This window comes from Thunnus maccoyii, chromosome 6, assembly GCF_910596095.1.
Source record: "Thunnus maccoyii chromosome 6, fThuMac1.1, whole genome shotgun sequence".
In the NCBI taxonomy this organism is placed as follows: domain Eukaryota; kingdom Metazoa; phylum Chordata; class Actinopteri; order Scombriformes; family Scombridae; genus Thunnus; species Thunnus maccoyii.
Genome location: NC_056538.1, coordinates 18,974,992 through 18,995,890, shown reverse-complemented (window position 1 = coordinate 18,995,890; position 20,899 = coordinate 18,974,992). Strand labels below are relative to the sequence as shown.

At 40.3% G+C, this 20,899-nt stretch overlaps 1 protein-coding gene across 3 annotated transcripts in view; it reads left to right on the top strand.

Annotated features, from left to right (window-relative positions):
- The window catches only part of rsrc1 (arginine/serine-rich coiled-coil 1), a 226,724-nt gene that overhangs the window by 14,135 nt on the left and 191,690 nt on the right, over nt 1-20,899 (top strand). For 2 of the 3 annotated variants that reach the window (XM_042413939.1, XM_042413937.1), the window contains exon 2: nt 18,092-18,227. The exons of the other annotated variant lie outside the window; for it this stretch is intronic. In XM_042413939.1, the coding sequence (XP_042269873.1) occupies nt 18,215-18,227 (13 nt within the window). In that variant the 5' untranslated portion in view covers nt 18,092-18,214. The remainder of the gene's footprint in view (nt 1-18,091; nt 18,228-20,899) is intronic. 3 annotated transcript variants of the gene reach the window in all.

The window sequence follows — 20,899 nt, the reverse complement described above, 5'->3', positions numbered from 1 at the left end:
CCCTCCAGAGGGAAGTAAACTGCCCAGTACAGAGAAAAGGAAACTTAGATATCTATTTTGACTGACTAGTGCTAGCATGTGTCCAATTGGCTAGCAAAGTAAGCAGTTAGCCTGCCAACTACAGTAGTTAACAAACTAATGTGAGCATTCATACGTCACCAAGTACGACGACATGCCATGAAATATGAATACAGGTTTTTCTTAAACAAGGCACAACAGACATGCTCCTACTCTATCAAACCACAGTAAGATAATAAGTGTCAGTCCACAGCGTGATGGCACAGTATGGTGTCAGAGTAGGTAGAGAAGTTTCTAAATTTTTTCTGGTGGCAGGTTAAAGCATGAAATTCTTCAAGCAAATTGAATTTTTACAACTGAACACACACCAGAGGAAAATAATCTTTTGCTTACTCCAGGCCCTCAGGCTATTTGTTATACTCAAGTATTGCTGTAATAAATTCAAAGTAATCCTCAGAGCAACATTATGATTTGAATAGCACGTCTCATTGTGATTGTGATTTTGTGTGTGTGTGTGTGTGTGTGTGTGTGTGTGTGTGTGTGTGTGTGTGTGTGTGTGTGTGTGCGCTTAAACCACAGAGGCTGTGGGATCACAGGTATTAGACTCTCATACCTTTGTAGAGTCAATATCAGAGGCTTCACCTCAGAGCCTGACCTTTCCAGGCTGTCCCCTCTCTACAAGACCCCCGCGCACCCTCCCGTGCACACACACTCATACACACACACACACACACACACACATACACATCGTACGCCCCCACGATCAATCTTCCCCCGGTCACTACGACAGCAAAGCACAAAGCCAATCACATCAACACGGCTGGGATGCCACACTCACCCTCTGACGAAATGTCACTGGAGAGGCTATGTCAGGAGACCTCGGGCCTGTTAAGAGTCTGCTGAGCGTGTGTGTGTGTGTGTGCATGCGTGCGCCTGTGTGTGTGTGTGTGTGTGTGTATGTGTGTGAGAAGAGCATAGCAGGAGAGCTAGAAGATTCTGGATGTAGTTGAATAGAGAGTACATGTGTATCTATGTGTCTATGTGTGTGTACTCGGAGGAAGAAAGTTAAGTTCTTTGATTCACTTACACTCTGACCCTTCAACTAATTTAGAAATAGATGATGGACTAACCTTATTACCAGCTGGTATTTTAGTAACTTTTGTATTATGAAGCAACAGAGTTGAGCTTTGTCTATTGAGATCACCCCAGAGGCCATGAAGATAATGCCGTCTCGTCATACTTCAATAAAAGGGCAGAAGTTGATAGGTTGGTTAAGAGACCGTCAACCAACAGTAACAGAATACAATAAAGCTTTAATATACTTTCAATAATTCATCAGAAAATCAATTTAGATCCTGCAGACTCGGGTCTCACCCTGAATGATAATGTTTCACACGCACTAATTAAACAATGAGTGATCAAGCTTTTTCCACTGTATATTACAAAAAAGGATTGCGGCCAATCACACACACGATGGAGCCTGGCCAATGCTGTGTACTGTATATTATTGCCTTACCTGGGTTACATTGTGTTTCCGTGTGAAGTGAGGTGCCAAGACGAGGCTTCAGAGCCCATCTGAGTCTCACGTCCTACAGACAGCCGCCTGCGTTCTCCTGCCAAGCTCACCTGGACTGCTTCACCTGTGCTCGTTACCCAGTGGTGGCAGCTCTGTATGTGTAGAGCTGTTGGCTGAATCAAAGAAAAGTGTGTGTTTAACACTGGTATGTAAGAGAAAGGTTAGCAAGGTGCAGGACATACACTCCCACAATGAGAGACGATCAACCGTGCCAAATGGTGGTTTTTTTGGCGAGCTTTTGGTGTGATAGGGAACCTCTTTCTTGTAGTGACATATAGCATAATCATTATCACACATTAAAACGAGTCTTTGTTGTTAGTATCTGGAGAAATCAGTGGTCCAACATAGAAAACAGACACATTTTATGTTGTTGTTGATTTAATTGGTTATTTTTAGACCTTTAAAATAGTAACGTGTAGTGTAAAGTAACACCGAAAACCTTTTGCTCACCTTTATCATTTTCACCTCAGCTTTTTCTGATAAAGCAATTCTACTGCAAATTCAAGCGAGCATAGTTTCAATTTGTTTGGTTATGTATTTGATTAGTATGAAGAGAATCAAACTAAAGTCATTGAGTTAAATAATGTTGACTCAATAAAACCATAAAATCATTTCAGTACAATGAAGAATTGTCTATAGATGAATAGGACATTTTCTACATCCTATAATAAGAGAAGCACATGTTACCGATAACATTAATAATGGTTCTGTAATATTCAGGTCCCAGTCAGCCATGACAGTGTGACACACACCACCAGGATCCCGAATCTGAAGCAGCTAAATGAAATTTAGCCATAATTAATTTATTATTGACATCTGCGCCTGACAAAAAGCCTATTAGAGAACTTTTTTTTTTCTTTTCTGTTTGGAGCACTGATGATACATAGCGGTTGACAAATTGATGCTATTAATATGACAGCTATTAAACTGTATTGATTATAAAGTTAGCTTTTTTGAATGCAGTCAAATGGTTCTAGCAGGTTCTTCACTAAAATAGTGTAAGTTTGTGCTGTACTTTGTAAGTTATGACTAATAAGACATTGTAAAAGTCCATATTATATTAATTTTAAGCATTTCTATTGCATTCAGCATTATTTTTCAATACATTTGTTTTGGGCAGCCAGATAGTAGAGTGGGATTTATGTTATTAGAGCATGACCCATAACAATTAATAAGAATAATTGTAAAATAATTATATTAAAATTATATTTTTACACAATACAATACTCAGAATCAGTCATATTGTTACATGAATTAAGAAACTATTGCATCTTCCATCTCTAATTAAATTCCAGCGAGAGAAGTAATATGTAGAGTAAGGAAAATATTGTTAAAGTAATCTGTATAAAGAGAGCTCCACTCTCAATTGGCTTGGTTGAGAATAGCTCTGAGGACTTTGAGATGGGATCAATGCTGGCTGGCAGCACCTACATTTCAGACATCAGAAATATTTGCATTGTTTGATTGTGGAAAAACCAAGTTTAGACATAAGAGTATTAGCCCTAAGGTTCGTCTCCTGCTTTATGTTTTTTAAATATATATTTATTTGTTTAGGGCAAAAAGTGGGGTTATATTTGGAGAGATTGATATTCTCTATTTACAGAATGAATTATATTAACCAAACATGAGGTCACCGGCTCTGGCTAGCATGTTGGGGCTAAGGGAATGTCTGGAGTTGAACAATATCAGCGTAACCTCTGCTTTAACCCCACATATGAGCACTATTGATTCATTCACTTTGAAGAGGTCCTTGAAATTGTTTCGATGAGGAACTATCGTGGCAGTCTATTGGGGCATCCAAGGCACCGGTCCAAATGAGAATGTCTCCAAGCTGGAGACAGATAGACAAACAAAATCACAAAGGCAGTGAAAAAAGGCAGACAGACAGACGCAGACAAAAATGAAAAAAAGGGAGAAAAAGAGTAAAAGAACTATAAAAAACAACAGAGAACTCGTTGTTTCAGAAACAATGACTTTCCTGCAGATAGAAAGCGATGCCTGAGCTGTTGCAATATCCATGTCTCTGACAGAACTCAGGGCGTATCAGGCTTATTGCATTACCTGAAAAAAAGGGAAAGGGTAGAAATAATCAAAAATGCATCAGAAATAATGCACTTTTCAGACTCTATCCATCATTGTTTCAGCACCCTCGATCCTTTACGAGAAGTGAGTGAGCGGAGGGAGGGGGGCGAGGCGCTTGCTCCCGCTCCCACAGCCAAAGAGGAGGATGGGTAATTAAATTGTGTGTCGCTCTCTAAGAACTAAAATGAATGAAATAGATGAATGCTATTGCATTATGCCACAATCGTGACCTGCAGAAAACTAATAGCGGAATAATAGTTTTAGGTACTGGCTCTAGTTCTCTTATGCAGACAGCCACTTGAGTGAATATGCAACCGTTCCTGCAGCGTCAAAATAGTTTGTCCCCCACCTTGACTATGTAATGCTCTATCTGTCTTTCTGTCTGCGATGTCAGCCTCTCATAGATAGTCGGTCTGTTGGCCAATTTGTCTGCGTTCTCACTTCTCTCACAGCTGCCTCTCCGTCCATCCATCCACACACCCTTCCCTCCCAAGCTGTCACACTCACATCAACCTATTTACCAGGCCAACATGGAGTCCAAAGTGGCTGAACCGATGTAGTTTTTTGTTTCTGAAGCAAGCAGCCAAACCGGTCTTTTTCTCTATTCAACATGCCTCCCAGAGACAGGGGCCTTGCTTTGTAGTTTGTTGACTGAAGAGCTGGGAAAATTGTCCTGAAATCCTGAGCAAAAAGGAGTGTAAATAAAAGATCAAACCAGGCCTGTGAGCAGAACCAGCGGCCTGGTACTCAGTGCAATAACTCACCACACGTCACCACGTATTAGTTTGACGTGTTCAGCCTGGGTGGAGAGAGGTAGCCAGGAGCTTTTTTCCAGATGCTCTGTAGTCCTGTACAATCACCTGAGGAGATACAGCATATTCCACTGTAAAGAAATACAGCTTATTGAAGCTTTGAAGTCTTCTAAGTCGCTCACCATGGATCGCCTTTTACACAAAGATTAAAGAATTAGCTCAAGTTTTGGAGGTGTTTTCTGTTTGAAGCAGGAAGGGAGAGAAGTCTTTAAACATGATTTTAAGCTGCAACAAATATGAGATTTGATGAATGATGTTATGTGGCTGAAAGGTCTGCAGAATCTCATTGGTGTAATACTCTATGATTGTTAAAACAGCCAAATACCCATGTAGTTTAATGTAGAAAAAAAAAAAAAAACCCATGATACTCTCCGCCTTGCCAGAGGATATTAACCTCCTCATGTGGCGCCTGGCCAGAAGATGGCAGCACCCAGCTATGCTTTGGCCTCTTCTGATCTCCATTGTGTCCACCTTTCTGTTCATGGATATGCTGCATCCAATGATGGATAGAGATGTTTTGTGGCTGTGCTCGTGAACACAGTGTAGGTCACTGGGCTGATTGGGGGCCCGGTCCTCACCGCTGCTCTCTACATTTAAACACGCTGAACCAGTTAACCGCGGCATTCCTGGATCAGCCCACGAATCAACAGCTGATCAACAGAATCACTCATGACACATCCTGGCAGCGAATACTAAACATAACTTAACAAATAGCCGTCTGGGGAAATGAAAGAGAAGATGCCAGCCGTCTCGGAATACACAAGGAGACAAATATACACAAACATTTAAATGACTGCTCAAACTTTGCAATAGCCTTGAAGTAAAAGTTGTTGTCCTATTGTTAGATATAGACAGCCGAGGTTTATTTCTGTTTGTATATGCTGGAGGGGGTTGTAGCTCTGCTCCTGTTGGCCCTGTTATTTGATTTCCTCTTTTACAAAGGCCACAGTCAGAGCTCATGTCAAAAGAATGCATGCAATAACAAAACAAGCTTGACTGATAAACACCCTGTGTTCACTCTGTGTGTGTGTATTTAAATGTGTGTGTGTGTGTCTTCAGGGCTGTGCTGTGAGTGATCTTCCTAGAGTGCGTCTGACAGAAACAGTCTTACACACAAAACCAAAGCAGCTTGAGACTCTTCCAACCCTCTAATGATGTTTAATGATACCTATCAGTGATGGAATACACACACACACACACACACTCACACACACACTCTCACACCCTTCAAACCCCTCCAGGAGTAGCAGCACCTTGCCGACTGTGGAATTACAGACAGGCGATAATCAGGTCAGCCCACAGGTCCTCGGGGATTGGAGGTGTTCATAAACATTCCTGCTGTTCTTTTGTGTTACTTCCTGCGGTAAAACAGCAAGGCGCTCCAGTGGAGCCGACACAGGCTAGCTAGTGCGTCGGCTCGCCCCTGGGTGCACCATCCCCGTCTCTATGTGGAGGTAGACGTGCACACACACCTTCTCTGGGATATTAAAACACACTCAGGCTTCATGTAGACATATCATCAGAATATTAACCATCTTGTTAGCATAAAGAACCCTCCTAGTCATCTACATCTGATTTGACATTTGGCATTGAAATCAGTACCTCGACTTAAAATAATATCTAACAGCGTTATACATTTCTTTTAAAGACTGGAAAAATGTGTGTGTGTGCATGTGTGTGTGTGTGATATTACTTGAGGTTGATACTCAGCGCCAACTACCTCCTCCTCCATGTACGAACCTTCTACAAACAAAGACCAAAAGAATACAAAGGCGTGGGTTCAGTGCATGATTTTTTTTTTTTTTTTTTTTTTAAGAATGTCAGCCTCTGCTTTTCAAAGATTTGACTCTTGCTCTGCAGTCAAACAAAAACCTTTTGGTAAATTGATTAGGCGCTCCAAACTTTTCAGGTTTTTGATGCAACTCAATGTGAAAAGTTCAATACTGCTCTCGCTCGCACTGGAAAATTCACAAACATGTCTTTTTGTCTCTCTTTTCTCCCGTCAGTGACCCGGGGCCTTCTGCTACAGAGCAGGTGCAGAGGGGGCTGTTGACTTTCTTTACTGGGGTCTTTTACTGTTGAGGAAAATAGGAGATGCTTGCGTGACAGCTCCAGCTATATGTTCTTTATCGGGAATTGAACTTTTTGGAACTTTTTAGGGTTGTACATTTAGCATTGTTTTTATTTCCTGGTAAGTGAGGACACTGTTACAGAAATTATTCCTGCAAGTAAGACCAGAGAAAGTGAGAAAGCTCTCCTCGCCACTTATTTTACTGCAGTTACATTAACTCTTTTGTCATACCCACTGTCAGGCCCAAAATAATTTGAAAACAACCTGTGAGGAAGAATGAGCTTTTGATGTAAGTAGAGAGGGGCAAAACAATATAAATTTTAGCTAGTGAATTCATTTTTGAGTTGAAAAAATGTGTGGCATTCTAGTCTATTGAGGGTACTGTCAGTCAAGACTGTCCTGCCGCCAAAATGCTAATGTTTTAGCATAATTAAACTTGTTTCTAGACTCTACCAAACTGCAAAATTGGCCAGGAAATACAAAGCTATCTAGTAGCTGCTATCAACAGTATTAAACTTGTTTTTATTCCTTTAAAACCATATAATATTCAGTTTTTCTCTAATTCCTTATTCTTCCTGTCCTCTGCCCAACCTTGTTTTTACCCCTTTTCTTTGCCCTTGTTGACCTGTCCTTCCCAACTAAGATCCAAATACTGTCCAGACCTTGAGAGCAGCTCCACTCTTCATCTCAGCCCTCCTCATTGTCAACATGTCTCCAGCAGAGCTATGTAAACAGCTCAGCCACAGCACAGGGCCCACTGTCAGAGCCTGATTACCCCAAAAACAGCCCCCAATCAAATGTAAATATGAAATAAATCACAAGTGACTAGCTGTGCTTCGAGGGTTGGCATGAGTTTGCTGTTGTGGCCAAATCTGAGGGTCAGGTTTAATGCATCAAAATAAACAAGTCAGACCAGCTTTGTTTGTTGTGCGCACCAGACTACACAAGAAATATTTCGCTTTTTCTTTCTGTTTTGATGATGAATCAGAGAGAAGAGATACAGTATGTCGAGTCTGAGTGATGAAGAGGCTGTGGAGGAACAAATATTAAGTTACTTTACTGACGTCAAAGTAGCACAATGTAAAAATACTCTGTTACAAGTAAAACTCTGTAAGTAAACATATCAAAAGTAAAATTATGTAAAAACTTTGCAGGCAGAATGGAGCCAGTCAGTGTTATATTAGATTATTGCATTATTATTACTAATCATGGCTGTCAAAGTTAATGTGATAATAACATGTTAACACAAATTCGTCTTAACACCAATAATGTTTTTTTGGGTTTTTTGACGCCATTAACGCAGGTTCTGTTATGGGGATTTAGATTGTAAGTCTATTGTCTGATCTACACTTCGGAGCAGAAGGTGGCTGAAATGCACCAATAAGCTGGATGCCAACCGCCGTAAAACAAGAAGAAGAAGAAGAAGGTTCTGTTATGATGAACCCTTCCTTGTTGTTTAATCTTCTTGCATCAAGTCGGATGGCAACTAGCAAGGAACAATGGATAAAGAAAAAGGTATTTTTAATGGCAAGTTCAGTTTTACTCCACCTTTGAGTGAAGCTGTTCAGAACAACTATTTGTTTTCGGACGTGGTCAGACAGCACATTGTAAGAACCAGTTCTGAGAGAGAAAAATTTAGTTTAAAAAGTATGAAAGTAAAAGTAGCTGTTTGGTCCCTCTGACTGATATTAATTATATATGACATTATTAGATTATTAATACCGAAGCATCAGTGTGTAAGCAGCATGTTACTGTTGTAGCTACTGGAGGTGGAGCTGGTTTGTACTACTTTATATACACTTAGACCATAAATCAGTATAAAACTGTGTCAGCAGGTGTCCTGACTCCTTGCAAGAAACAGAGAGCTCGTTTTCCTTTTCCACTAAACTGTTTCAGTAATAGTTTTGGCCAATGAACCATTGTTGGATGTTTCCATTTTTTAAAATGAAAGACCAAAATGTTATTTTCTACCTTTCTTTTTTTTCTGCTATACCAAAATCGTACGGAATTGTGACCCCAAAACCGGGGTGCATACTGAACCATGAACTTGGTGTACCGTTACACCCCTACTGTTGATAAAAACTGAGTTACCACCGGACTACATCCAATCTTAAAGAACCAGTGTGTAGGATTTAGTGGCATCTAGCGTTGATGTTGCAGATTGCAACCACCTGAATACCCCTCCCCCCAAGCATGTAGGAGAACCTATGGTGCCCGCAAAACTCAGGGAAAAATGCAAAAAGCCCTCTCTAGAACCAGTGTTTGGTTTGTCCATTCTGGGCCACTTTAGACACATGGCGGTGCAACATGGCAGGCTTCATGGAAGAGGACCTGCTCGCTATGTAGATGTAAAGGGCTAATTCTAAGGTAACAAGAACACAATGATTCTTATTTTCAGGTTATTATGCACTAATTAAAACAGATACATACTTATGAATATTATATTCCATTGCTGCCAATGGACCACGCTTGATAGTGTGCGAGGGAAACTCATGAACAAACCTGCAAACAGCAAGCTTTCAACAGCAATGGCTAAATGGGTAGCTACAGCTTGCAGGCCAATTAACTTTGTGGAGGACGAGGGTCTGCGTGAAATAATTTGGATCGCATCCAACGACTGCACTTGAATTAAGAGCCACCAGCATATCAAAGATACACAACCTGTATGATGACCAAAGAGCGAAAGTAATTTTCTTTCTTATACTCCCTTTCCACTGTTTCCTGCTCACTTTGTTTTATTTTGTATTATTCTGTTTTTATGCCATGGCACAAGGGGATGTTTTTATGAGCCTTTATTTTTCCCATGTGAGGTTGGACACAATTACATTGTGTGATTTTCTTGTGAGGGATCCACGGACTGATCTTTAATCAGTACTGAAGTAATGGAAAATTTAGCTGGCCAATGTGCCCATCTGTTGCCTGTTGAGCTTGGGTTTGCCATAAGTTATGATTTGAGCATATTTTTAAAAAGCTAAATGCTGTACCTGTGAGTAGGGCTGGACAATATGGTCAAAAATGTTATCTCAATATGTTTTTTTTCAACCATATTCATCCATGTTTTTTATTTGATCTATGTTGATAATTATCACAATATATATTTATTGATAATAATAATAATAATGATACTCAATTTACAGTTTTAAAAGTATTCTCTTTAGGACAGAATTATAAAGAAACTAGAAGGTTAATTATGATTTACAACAGAACTGGCCGATATGACAAAAAATATGATCACGATAATTGTTTCCATATCGATCAATATTGATATTTATCACAATATATAATTTGATAATGCTGCCAGTTTGAAGAGTATCCTGATAATGACTGAAGCCTGAAGAATAAAGAGGGTTCATTAGTTAAACTTTAGAATATAGTTTATTAATATAAATATAATATAAAAATAGAATAAAATAAAGCAAACATTTAACTGTGTAAACATGGTTTGGTTTAGAATATATTTTGTGATAAAAAGAATATATTGAATAACATCTTAATGTAAACATTTAACTTTGCAAACATGCTTTATCTACTTTAACAAAACAATACGAGTTAGCTTGCCTTGTAACTTATTAAAATAATGTAAATAAAAATAAAAGCTGTGTCACATCAAATTCCTTTGGCAGGGCAGCAAACATCTCAAATCTAAGATATTAATTATGTACTGGTTTTACATCTCTCAAATGTTTTAGAGGTGGAAATCTGAGTAAAAACTGCAGAATTATAATCCAGGCATTATTCTACAACTCTTATATGTATACAGTATATATTCTGGTCTAACTTCTTGATTTATCTTACTGTCTACGTTATTTTTTGTGCTTCGTTCACGTCACTAGATTCACTAGTTCTCTTTATGAAACAACACTACTCCTCTACACACTGTACACTGTCCTCTACAAGCGAAACATGTACATGAGTTAGAGCGGCTTTTTTCGGCTAACATTACTTAAGATGTGATGTAGTCATAGCCCTGCTAATGATGGCACTAGCGTAGCCTTGTCGGCCGCAGTAGGTAATGAGCGTGTACTTTGGCGTTTATTTTATCTATCCATATCGAGTAAAAAATGTCCAATCATCATTATCGACATAAATGTTATTGCAATCTTGTATCAAGATTGTTTTATCACCCAGCCCTAGTTTAAAATATACAATTATTTATTATCAGAATGAATAGATAACAAACATTCAACAGAACCAACATGGCTTCTAGGGCTGTAGTCTCCTGGTCGACTGGTGAATATGCTCTTGTCCGACCAAATTCTCATTGGTCAAATAATCGCTGTGTTACTTTCATAAGGGGAAAAGTGCTACATCAATAGCTTTCCAGGAAAATATTCAAAGTATTCAAAGTATTGTTTTTACAACTTTGAACTTGCCCAACCTAATGGAGACTGCTGGGTCCAACTGTACTCAACGTTAACTGAGCGTTTACTGAATCAGTGTTTCTCCTATAATTATAACAACAAGAACCTCTGCCAGGCCAAAAAATTATATATTTTTACATACGTAATATGTTTGAGTAGCAAGTGGGAAAGAGTGAGCGCCAGGAAAGTGACGGTGGATGCGAGCGGAGCAGAGGAAAAGGTTAGCAATAAGTTGTCAGTCTGGCAGTAAATGTCCAGTACAGACTACAGTGTAACAGCTAATAAATGCTAAAATGTCACGGATGTTGTTTCCCCGAGTGCTGGAAAAGTGAAGGGGGTTAGCTCCAAAGTTAGCAACAATGAGTTAGCCTAACCTGAAAACAGAGAAATAGAGAACGGAGAAATGTGTGGCTGCTGAGTTCACTGTGCACTCTGTCCCATTACATCAAACATGCATACATTTGCATAAAGCAAGCATATCTTGTCTACTCCCATGTTGATAAGAGTATTAACACTTGAAAAATGTCCGTTTACGGTAAATTTTGAACAGATAAAAAACGTGCGATTAATTTGTGATTAATCGCGATTAACTACACAAAGTCAGGTGATTAATCGCAATTAAATTTTTTAATCGCTTGACAGCCCTATTAATAATGCATGTGGTGTGTATTTTAATATTAGCCTATAGCTGGTTGAGGTGGAGCAAGTAACAATTTTATATGCTTTCAGGTAGCTTAATGTATTGTATAGCAATACATTGCATTTTATATGCTTATTATAGGTTTAAAAATCATAATCTATCATATAATTAGTAACTTTAACGGTCAAATAAATGTAGTCACCAAAGAAGTGAAATACTAGTAGAATAGAGATATAAAAATATTTGAGTGAAGTACATGGATCATACTTGCCTACGGTGTTTGAACTTTCCAAGTCACTTTCCAGCACTGAAGAGTTTAAAAATGAGAAAGTAATAAGGAAAAGGAAGGAAGAAAGTCCATGTGAAAGTAGGAAACAAAGGGCCAAATGAGTAGGATTAGGGCCTAAATCTGATATAGCCTACTGTCCGTGTGGGACCGAGGCAGTGGTTGTGGTGTTAACATGATGCTGTAAGTGTGATAGCCCTGTAATAGCATGTCATTAAACTGTTATGGTTACACAGCTCAGTGGAACAGAACAGTGGGTGTATAACCTTGAACAAGGCAAGGCTCTTCAAGCTTCAGCCCAGCAACAATCTATAGGGCAGAGGGGAATGTGCAAAAGTGTGTGCGCGTGTGTGTGTGCCTCATCACGGCGGCCCGTCTGATTTGTGTATTCAACATTACAGTTAAAATAAGCACAGAGTCCTTGTGCCACTTTTCAAGCATTTGATCAAAATCCAATATATCTAAGTTAAGCAGGGCTATGGCCCGCTACCCAAAGAAAATACACTGACAAACTGCGTTTCAGCTTGAAGACTTTACCCAGAAGTTAAAAAATGAGAGAGAGGAAAAGAGATGTTGGCGATTGTTAAAAAAAAGAGAAAAGGAATTTCTGATTTGCCTCTGCACAGTTGTTTTTGTGGGTTATATTTTCTTGCTGTAGCTGAATGTTTACTGTCATGACTCAAACCGCTTTTATTATTTTACCTCAAATGACCACTGAAAACATGAAGACATGCACAAATGGTTGACTGAGCCTAGTACGTATAACAAAAGTCTAGCATCCTGATTTGAAGAGTGTTTATATAGCATGACCTTGTAGGCCCCGTTCTCATCTCAGTCCAAATGTGGTTACACCTCTCTCCTCGGTGCCAGCATCTGTCTCTTTTCTGACTGTTTCTCCCTTCGCCACAGCTGGGTTTGTTTGTTAAAAAAAACATCTAAATTAAAAATCTCTGTCCTGACCGATGTTATTACAATCTTTAACATGCCAGTAAACATTGATGAAGGCGAGCAGTAATGTGACCTGCATGTGGATTTATGCAGCCCTGTGAAGGCTGGCTAGCTGCTGGGTGGGTCGGTGGGATGGTGCGGGGAGACTGGGCTGTTGTCAGCCTCAACACTGGCCCTCTGATCTCTGTCTTTCTCTGCCCTCTCTCTCCTCTGCTAACAAGCCCTTTCATTTCCTTTCTGGAAAATCTGTTCTTCATAATATCACACACACACAGAGCTGGAGTGGGAAAGTGGGAAGACGCCAGGGAGAGGCAGAGGGAGTAAAATTCAGGAAAATTTCCAGACAAAAAGACTTGATTCCTACCATATTTCCATTCCATGTGGATGTGGCTTGGTTCCAGTGATGAGGACTGGCTGTGTGTGTTGGTCAAAGATATAATTGAAGGTTCACTCACTGCTTGCTGATGAAGCGATGCTAAACAGTACAGACAAAGATGGGATTATAGATACAGAAGCTGCAGGATATGGATGAGCTTTGTACCGCACCACCAGAACCATGAAACATTTACTAAAGAAGAATCCATCCCTGAGACATCATGATCTCAAATTTAAAAAAATTCACTCGCTCATGTTTGACATGTTGAAACTGAAAATACCATCCATTACCATCACAGTACTGTGTTTTTTTAATCCCAGGGCAGCTAAAGGGTTAAAGCCAACACTGATCTCAACTGCTGTTGTGTAAGTGAATACATTTTAATTGCAGTATGTCCACATACCTAAATATCAAAATGTTGTTTATGAGTGCCTTCCACACAACAAAAGTCCTCCAAATTAAACGACCAACGTTGTTTGGCTATGCACTCCAGAATGACACATAGGGGCATTTTCTAATCTGGCACCCCTATTGGCAGTGACTGGCAGGACAACATCATTTGTCTGTGAAAAATAATGATGTGACAGTGCTATAGTTAAGATCTGGTTAGGTTTAGGCACAAAAACCACTTGGTTAGGTTTAGGGAAAAATAATGGTTTTGGATAAAATATTTGTTTAAGGTTAGAGAAACATGGTGTGGGTAAAAGTTACTACTACCTTAAAGTTAGGTGAACGTTGCCATGGCTCTAATAATAACCAAGGGGTTAAGTAAGTGATTAAGCAAGAAACTTTATATATATAGCACCTTTTGAGAGCAGAGATGTCACAAAATACTTTACAGAAGAAATAAAGCATAAATATAGATAGAGACATAAAAGTCAATAAAAACAGAATTAAATAGAAAAATTACATAAAGCCAAGTTTAAACACATGGGTCTTGAGCTGCTTTTTAAATGTGTCCACAGAGTCCACATATCTGAAGTCCAAAGGGAGAGAGTTTGTTACAAAGTTTAGCAACCTCAAAAGCACAGTCTCCTGTAGTTTTAAGCCTAGATTGAGGAACAACCAATAGACTCTGAGCTGAGGACCTTAGATACTGAGAGAAGGATTTCTGTTTTGTCTGCATTTAGCTGTAAGAAATTATCTGCCATCAAGTTTTTTATACCATTTAGGCAGTTATTTAAAACTGACAATTTAGCTATGTTTTGAGGTCTAAATGAGACATATAATGGAATATCATCTGTATAGCAGTGATAGGAGATACCTTTAAAGTGCCTTATTATCTGTCTAAGGGGAAGCATATACAAGGCAAACAGAATAGGACCAAGGACTGAACCATGGGGCACACCACAATACAAAGTTTCAGATGAGGAGGCAAAGTTACCAACAGAAACTGCAAAACTCCTATCAGAGAGGTAGGAGGAGAACCACTGCAGGGCTGACCCAGAGATACCCATCCACTGTCCAAGTCTCTCAACCAAGATGTGGTGGTCCACATTATCAAAAGTTGGGCTGAGATCCAACAGCATCACCACCAAACATTCTGCTGCATCACCATGCATCAAAATATCAATCGAGACTCTGAGAAGAGCTCTTTATGTTGAGTGCAACCGGCGGAAGCCAGACTGAAACTTATCAAAGATATTATGCTCATCTATTGCAGTTGTGAGCTGCTTAGCAGCCACTTTTTCTAAAATTTTGGCTACAAAAGGCAACTTGGAGATGGGCCTGTAATTTTGGGGTAGAGAAGGCTCAAGCTTTGATTTTCTTCAGAACTGGTTGAGTAACAGCTTGTTTGAATTGATCAGGGACACGGCCAGATAACAGAGAGTTGTTGATTTTGGACAGCACAGCAGACAGCAGGGCAAGAGGAAGTTTTCATACAGTTAAGTACAGTTAAGTTATTAAGATCTTGGAGTATTATTGGAGAATAGATCTCTGGGATTGTAGGCCAAGAGGAGCATGAGATTTCGGGGGGGGGGAATGTTTCATCTGATGTCATTTATCTTGCCTACAAAGAAACAAAGAAATGTGTTACATTTCTCACTTGAAAAAATCAGAGCAGCAGGTGATGCAGGAGTAACAGTATTACTAATAGTGTCAAAACTCTGGCATCTTTTCCCACATTATTGAAAGACATTAAAAGGTTAGGAGACAATCATAGTTAAGTTTTTTTAAAAACTGTCTGGACTCGTGGTTGGAAATGTGACACTCACGGTTGGAAACGGGAAATGAACAACAGTCTCCTGTGGGTCCACTGTCCACTGTTGGGTTATAGCCTCCCACCACCCCTCCTCCACCAAATGAGGAAAATTGTCAATATTTATATGTGAACCGCAGCTCTGGATCATAATTACTATGGCCACTAGATGGCAGCTGTCTTAAAATGTAACTATATATCACTTTTGGGCAACTGACATTAGAACCTATTGTGTCGTTTTTTTCTTGGGAGGACAATCTCCTTCCACAGCAACACATAAGACTGTTCCAAAAAAGTAATTTATGTATTTTTTGGCTAAAGTTTGGTAGGAGTGAGAATGCAAACTTTGGCCTCTGGTGACAACATCACATGCGTTGTTGACCCAACTTTCCACCCACACCTTCCCATCAACAGGGTTTATAGTGGTAAAACAAAATCACACCTCTTCCGCCCTCGCTTCTAAAAGAGGACATTTACACAACCACAAGATGTCACTTACCATGAAAACACAATGATAGGTTATTTTAAAACAGTAATTGATTTTTTGGCTACTTGGCGGTGGCAAAACAAGTTGTAAACAGCATTGACATATGATCACCTTATAAAGTTGTTACATAATAATTCTCTGTTGGTTCTTTACTACAATGACCCCTTTTCCATTATGCATAATCATTTGATGCATTGTTAATATATATGTATGCGTATATAATGTGTGTGTGTGTGTGTGTGTGTGTGTATATATATATAATATTCAGCTTTAAGCATTTGAACAAATTACTAATGCTGTAATTATTTTTCTGATGAGGACAATCTCTTGTTTGAACAAATTGTTGGTCTGCATGTCTGACTTTGGAAGAAAACACACAGTAAGAATGTATCGGCTGAAAGAAGAAGGCCAGATTAACGATAAGATGAATGACAAGCTTTGTGATGGCAGGAGGCAGCAGTAACTCAGTGTAGAGACCAGCATTCAGTTTGACCCTCACTGATCTCTGCTGTCTATAGCACTCGGAGCCAAAGAAAGCTGATTCACTTTCAAAAAACACATCACTTGTCAAAAGGAGCTGTCAGACACTAAGGTAGGAAGGCACTTCAATTATAAGATACAAAAGTAAGCCCCTTATCCTGGATGTGACGTTTCTGTTGATCTGGCATTTTCCTCTGAAAAGAACAGAGAGAGAGACTAGAGAAAAGAAAACAGAGAGGGGAAAAAGAGGTAGAGAAGGGGGGGGGGTAAAGGGGGCTGAGGAAATGAGTTAAAATACCATGCAAGATTTTTTTGCGTGTTTAAACTCATGTTTTGACCTATTACTGCAGCATTTGTTGCCATATAATTTAAAAAGCCAGCCAAATTAATGTAGGTTCATTTCCTACCTTGCACTCCTGAAGACCTGAAATGCACTTAAGATAGGTAATCCATTATAATGAATAAACAGTACTTGCGTTTATTGTTTGTCAAAGTTACATGACGCAAGATTCAATGTTGCTGCAGGAAAGCAATGCATTCATAAACTACAGTAACGTTTTGGAAAGCCTTTCAAGACATTCCCTGCTATCATAACTATGACCAAAAGAAGTTGTTGAGTGTAGGTTGTGAATGATTCAAGCCATTTTCAAGTCTTCAAGTCGATTTTTGTCGGACTGAAATAAATGGAAACCAATGGCTCCCCTTAAGTCAGGAAATCAATGTAAAAGCATGACATGTTTTGGACATAGATCATCAGTAATGTGTGTGTGATTTGCAGCAATTTGGTTAAAACATGCAGATCCACTGGTATATATTAGTTGTTTAAGCATTAGAAGTGTTTAAAAGGAGAATGGCAAACCATGCAATTTGACAGAATAATCTAGAAATTCATTATATTTTTTTATGTGTTCTTTCCTCCCCACTTCTTACTATGCATCGTATCCATTGTATCTCTTTCCACACACTTGTTTTGATCTCTGCTCCCTTCTCCTGTCCTTTCCTCTCTTCTCTTCTCCCCTCTCCTCTCCTCTCCTCTCCTCTCCTCTCCTCTCCCTTGAGTTCTGTGTTGAGAGCACAACAGTAGAATTTGTTTTGCTGCCTCTCATCAGATTAGTGTTGATTTTTCTGCCGCCAAGCTGCAGTTCAGCAGAGTGGATGAACTTCTTTAACTGTTTATCAGAGGCGCATTTACACTGCACTGCTCAGCAGCCCCGCGGTTTGTTACTTGCCATTTACTATGAAATAAAAATCGATGGATGCTGAAATGCGATTTTATGGCCCGCCGTTATTGAGACCAATGATGATTTCCTGCTTAACAGGATACAGAATGTCAGTCCCACTGTTGTGCTGTTTTAACAGCGGAAAGGGGTCTTCTAAAGTACTCGTGTAGCAACAGTAATTTTCAACATTTTTTGGGATAATTCTGTTTGACATTTGTATTCAAGAAAATCCTCGAGAGTGCTAAGGTTTTTGGGTCTCATGATAGTTGCGTGGATCATTAGGCAGCAGGCCAAAGTCCAGTATCAAATCATCTGTTGTTGCAGCTTGAATCAAACATTTTGTGGTGACTGTGCTGCGCTCATAACTCCCCTCACACTCTGTCATTTACCAAACTACACGAGATTCTGGGCTGCCCACAATAAAAACAGTAGTTAACTCAAAGCCTCTTCACTCGAGTAGAGTTGTGCGCCAGACAATGATGACACAGTGTCCTGTCAGAGCAGTAATGACTGAGATTTACACTCTATTATTAGAGCTGGGCCCCTGTGAGCTGCCCTCGGAGACCCCATCCTCTCTCATCCAGATCCAGCAAGAGAGAGGACAGAGACAGAGCACAGATCACAGCTTATGGACTGAATCACCGACCACAGGATAACATGCTGATAAGAGGTAAAATTAAAGCGTTTGCACAAGTGTGTATGTGTGTGTGTCCCCGTCCCTCCTTTACTTTTAAAAAGCACAAAGTAAAACGCCAGATTACAACATGCGATTTGAATCATTTCCGCAAGAGACCGAGTGTGAGCGTGTACAAATAGCCGCAGACAAGATGACCCAGTCTGCATGTTGACCCCATAAATTGCTGCAAACCATCCATAAAAACACACCTAGCAGCTGAGTAGTAGAACAAGAGGAAGAGAGTAAAGAGGAGTGAGGAAACAGGATTTAGTCAGCACAATGTTCCAGCACTGTCATTTATATTGCTCCTTCTCATTACCCATCTGTGTCTGTGCTCAACATGAAAATACTTGCCAGGTTAGTATCTGATCACCACTAAACCTAAAACAATACTGGCAGGCAATAAGAAGCTTGATTAAGTCTGGAGCTTGAGGTCCTTCCTCAGTCTTTTCTGTTTTTTGCTAAAAATAATAGTGTTCTCTTTTTTTCCTCTGTATACCCCCCACAACGTTGTACACAGCAGGCCTCCTATTCAGACCGCTGTGGTTGTTGTTGTTGAACTTGTGTGTCCTGGTAGTTACACATGCTACCACAGAGATGAATAGCATCAGGGTTACCAGGACCGGGTTATACAGCTGTTGGGCCGCTTGGTCTGTCCAATTTAAAGCACAGAATCTGCTTGCCTTCTTGCTAGAATTTGTAATTTCTGTTGGTTTTTATTTGATCTTCATGGGATCGTCTTTTCCAGTAGATAGAGCGTCGATAAAAATCTCAGTCACATGTTTTGCCATCTCCAGACCCTCACTAATGAGGTCATATGCCACCTGAAACACAGACAAACAACACAAAACACAAGCAAATTTCTACCTCTGTTCCCCCCTCTTTGGTGACAATAAGCAACACATTACACGTACAGACTGGGAAATAGACACATAGGCAGGCAGATACGCTGAGCAAGAGAATTCCCCATCTTTCATGCATAAAAGTGCATGTTGCACACACACACACACATTCGTGCGCTCACCCTCAAACAGTTGTAAGCTGCGGGGAGGGTGGGCTGCTGCCAAAGGAGGAGCAAACGGGAGGCAAAGGGATGGACAAAGAGGAAGGCAGAGGGAAGAGCAGGGTGAGAGGAGGAGAGGAAAAGGGTCCACTATCTCAGCAGGCGGTTCAGAGGTGCCCGGCAATGTCACCATGTCATCGCCATGGGAACACAGAGCCTGCAGACTCTTTTGGACTAATAGGCAGTTGTCAAGGCAATGATAAGATAAATGCTGTGTTTGATGGAAACATAGAGCGATGGGCCTGATAGGCACCAAGAAGCCCAAACAATCAGCGGAGAGCTGCCGAGAGGGGAGAACCGGAGGGAGTGGTGTGCAAGGCAGGGGGTAGAGGGCGAGGGAGACAGAGGGGGGGGGAGAAAGGGTGAGGGAAGAAACAGAGGATGGACTCCCGCAGGACAAGCAACGTCAAACCTCTTTCTCTCCCTCTGTCTCTGCCAGGGTCTCTCTTTGTCTGTGGGGCCTGTTTGCTTTTTTCTCTTGATTTCTACCTCGTTCCCCATCTTGCTATGTGACCTGCACACCAACACTTGACTGTAGAAACAATCTAAAACCTGCTATGTGTGTGATATGTTCATAGACACACACACACACACACACACACACACACACACACACACACACACGTGTAGAGGGGAGGGGTATGTGCTTATCTAATGTTGAGGATTGAATTCAGTTAGCCCCAGTGGGATTGGGTTAGGAGATGTCAGAAAGATAGATGGGCATCATGCTGCGACACCCCAGCCCCCCTACACCCCTCAAATTGTTTTGCATGTGTGTGTGTGTTTATCATACGTGTGTGTGCTCACATAACCCATCCACCTACATGTGAATCCGAAACATTTTATCGGTCAGATTTGTTTTAAACACTGCACTTATACAGATAGGTGTATTATGATTGTTTTGTCACTATATGCTGTAAAGAATTTCATATCTTTTTGCATGTAGAATGTGGAATTACATTACAAAGTAGTATCTGAGGCCAGTTTCATATACATATATGTAATGCAAGATTCTTACTTGTCACAGCCATTGTAACATAGTTAGATTGCATGTAACAATACCGTAGACGGTGACTTCCTCTCCTGGGCCAACCTTGATGATTGATGCATCCTGGGACTCTTGTTGCTGTCGAGCGCCGTCTCACCGATCTTTGTCCTGGAGGAGAGTCTGTCCGTCCGCCCCGAGGATCTCTGCTCCTGATGAAAACTAAAGGCACTTTAATCTGTAATCTAATGTGTGATCAAATCTAGAAGAGAACAGGGGAAGAAACATAACAACGCAGTTTACTGTAGCTCTCGGTGTAAACGTGTGTGTATGTAAGAGTCGAAGCCGTACCTCCAGCCTTTGGCCTCTGATTGGGTTTTCCTGTCAGTGTTGTGGTCATGTATTGATTTGCCGACAGTTGTACAACAACACAGTCTGACTTCTCTTTCTCGGTTTTCTTTCTGCTTGTGTTTCGTATGCTTGCATACATACACACACACACACACACGGCAGAGTCATCTGATCCCGATCAAACCACTCATTTTAACTCCGAATAAGATCACAGTCCAAGTTCAAATGCTCTGGATCTTATATGCTTTACAGTGTAGACACCGATTC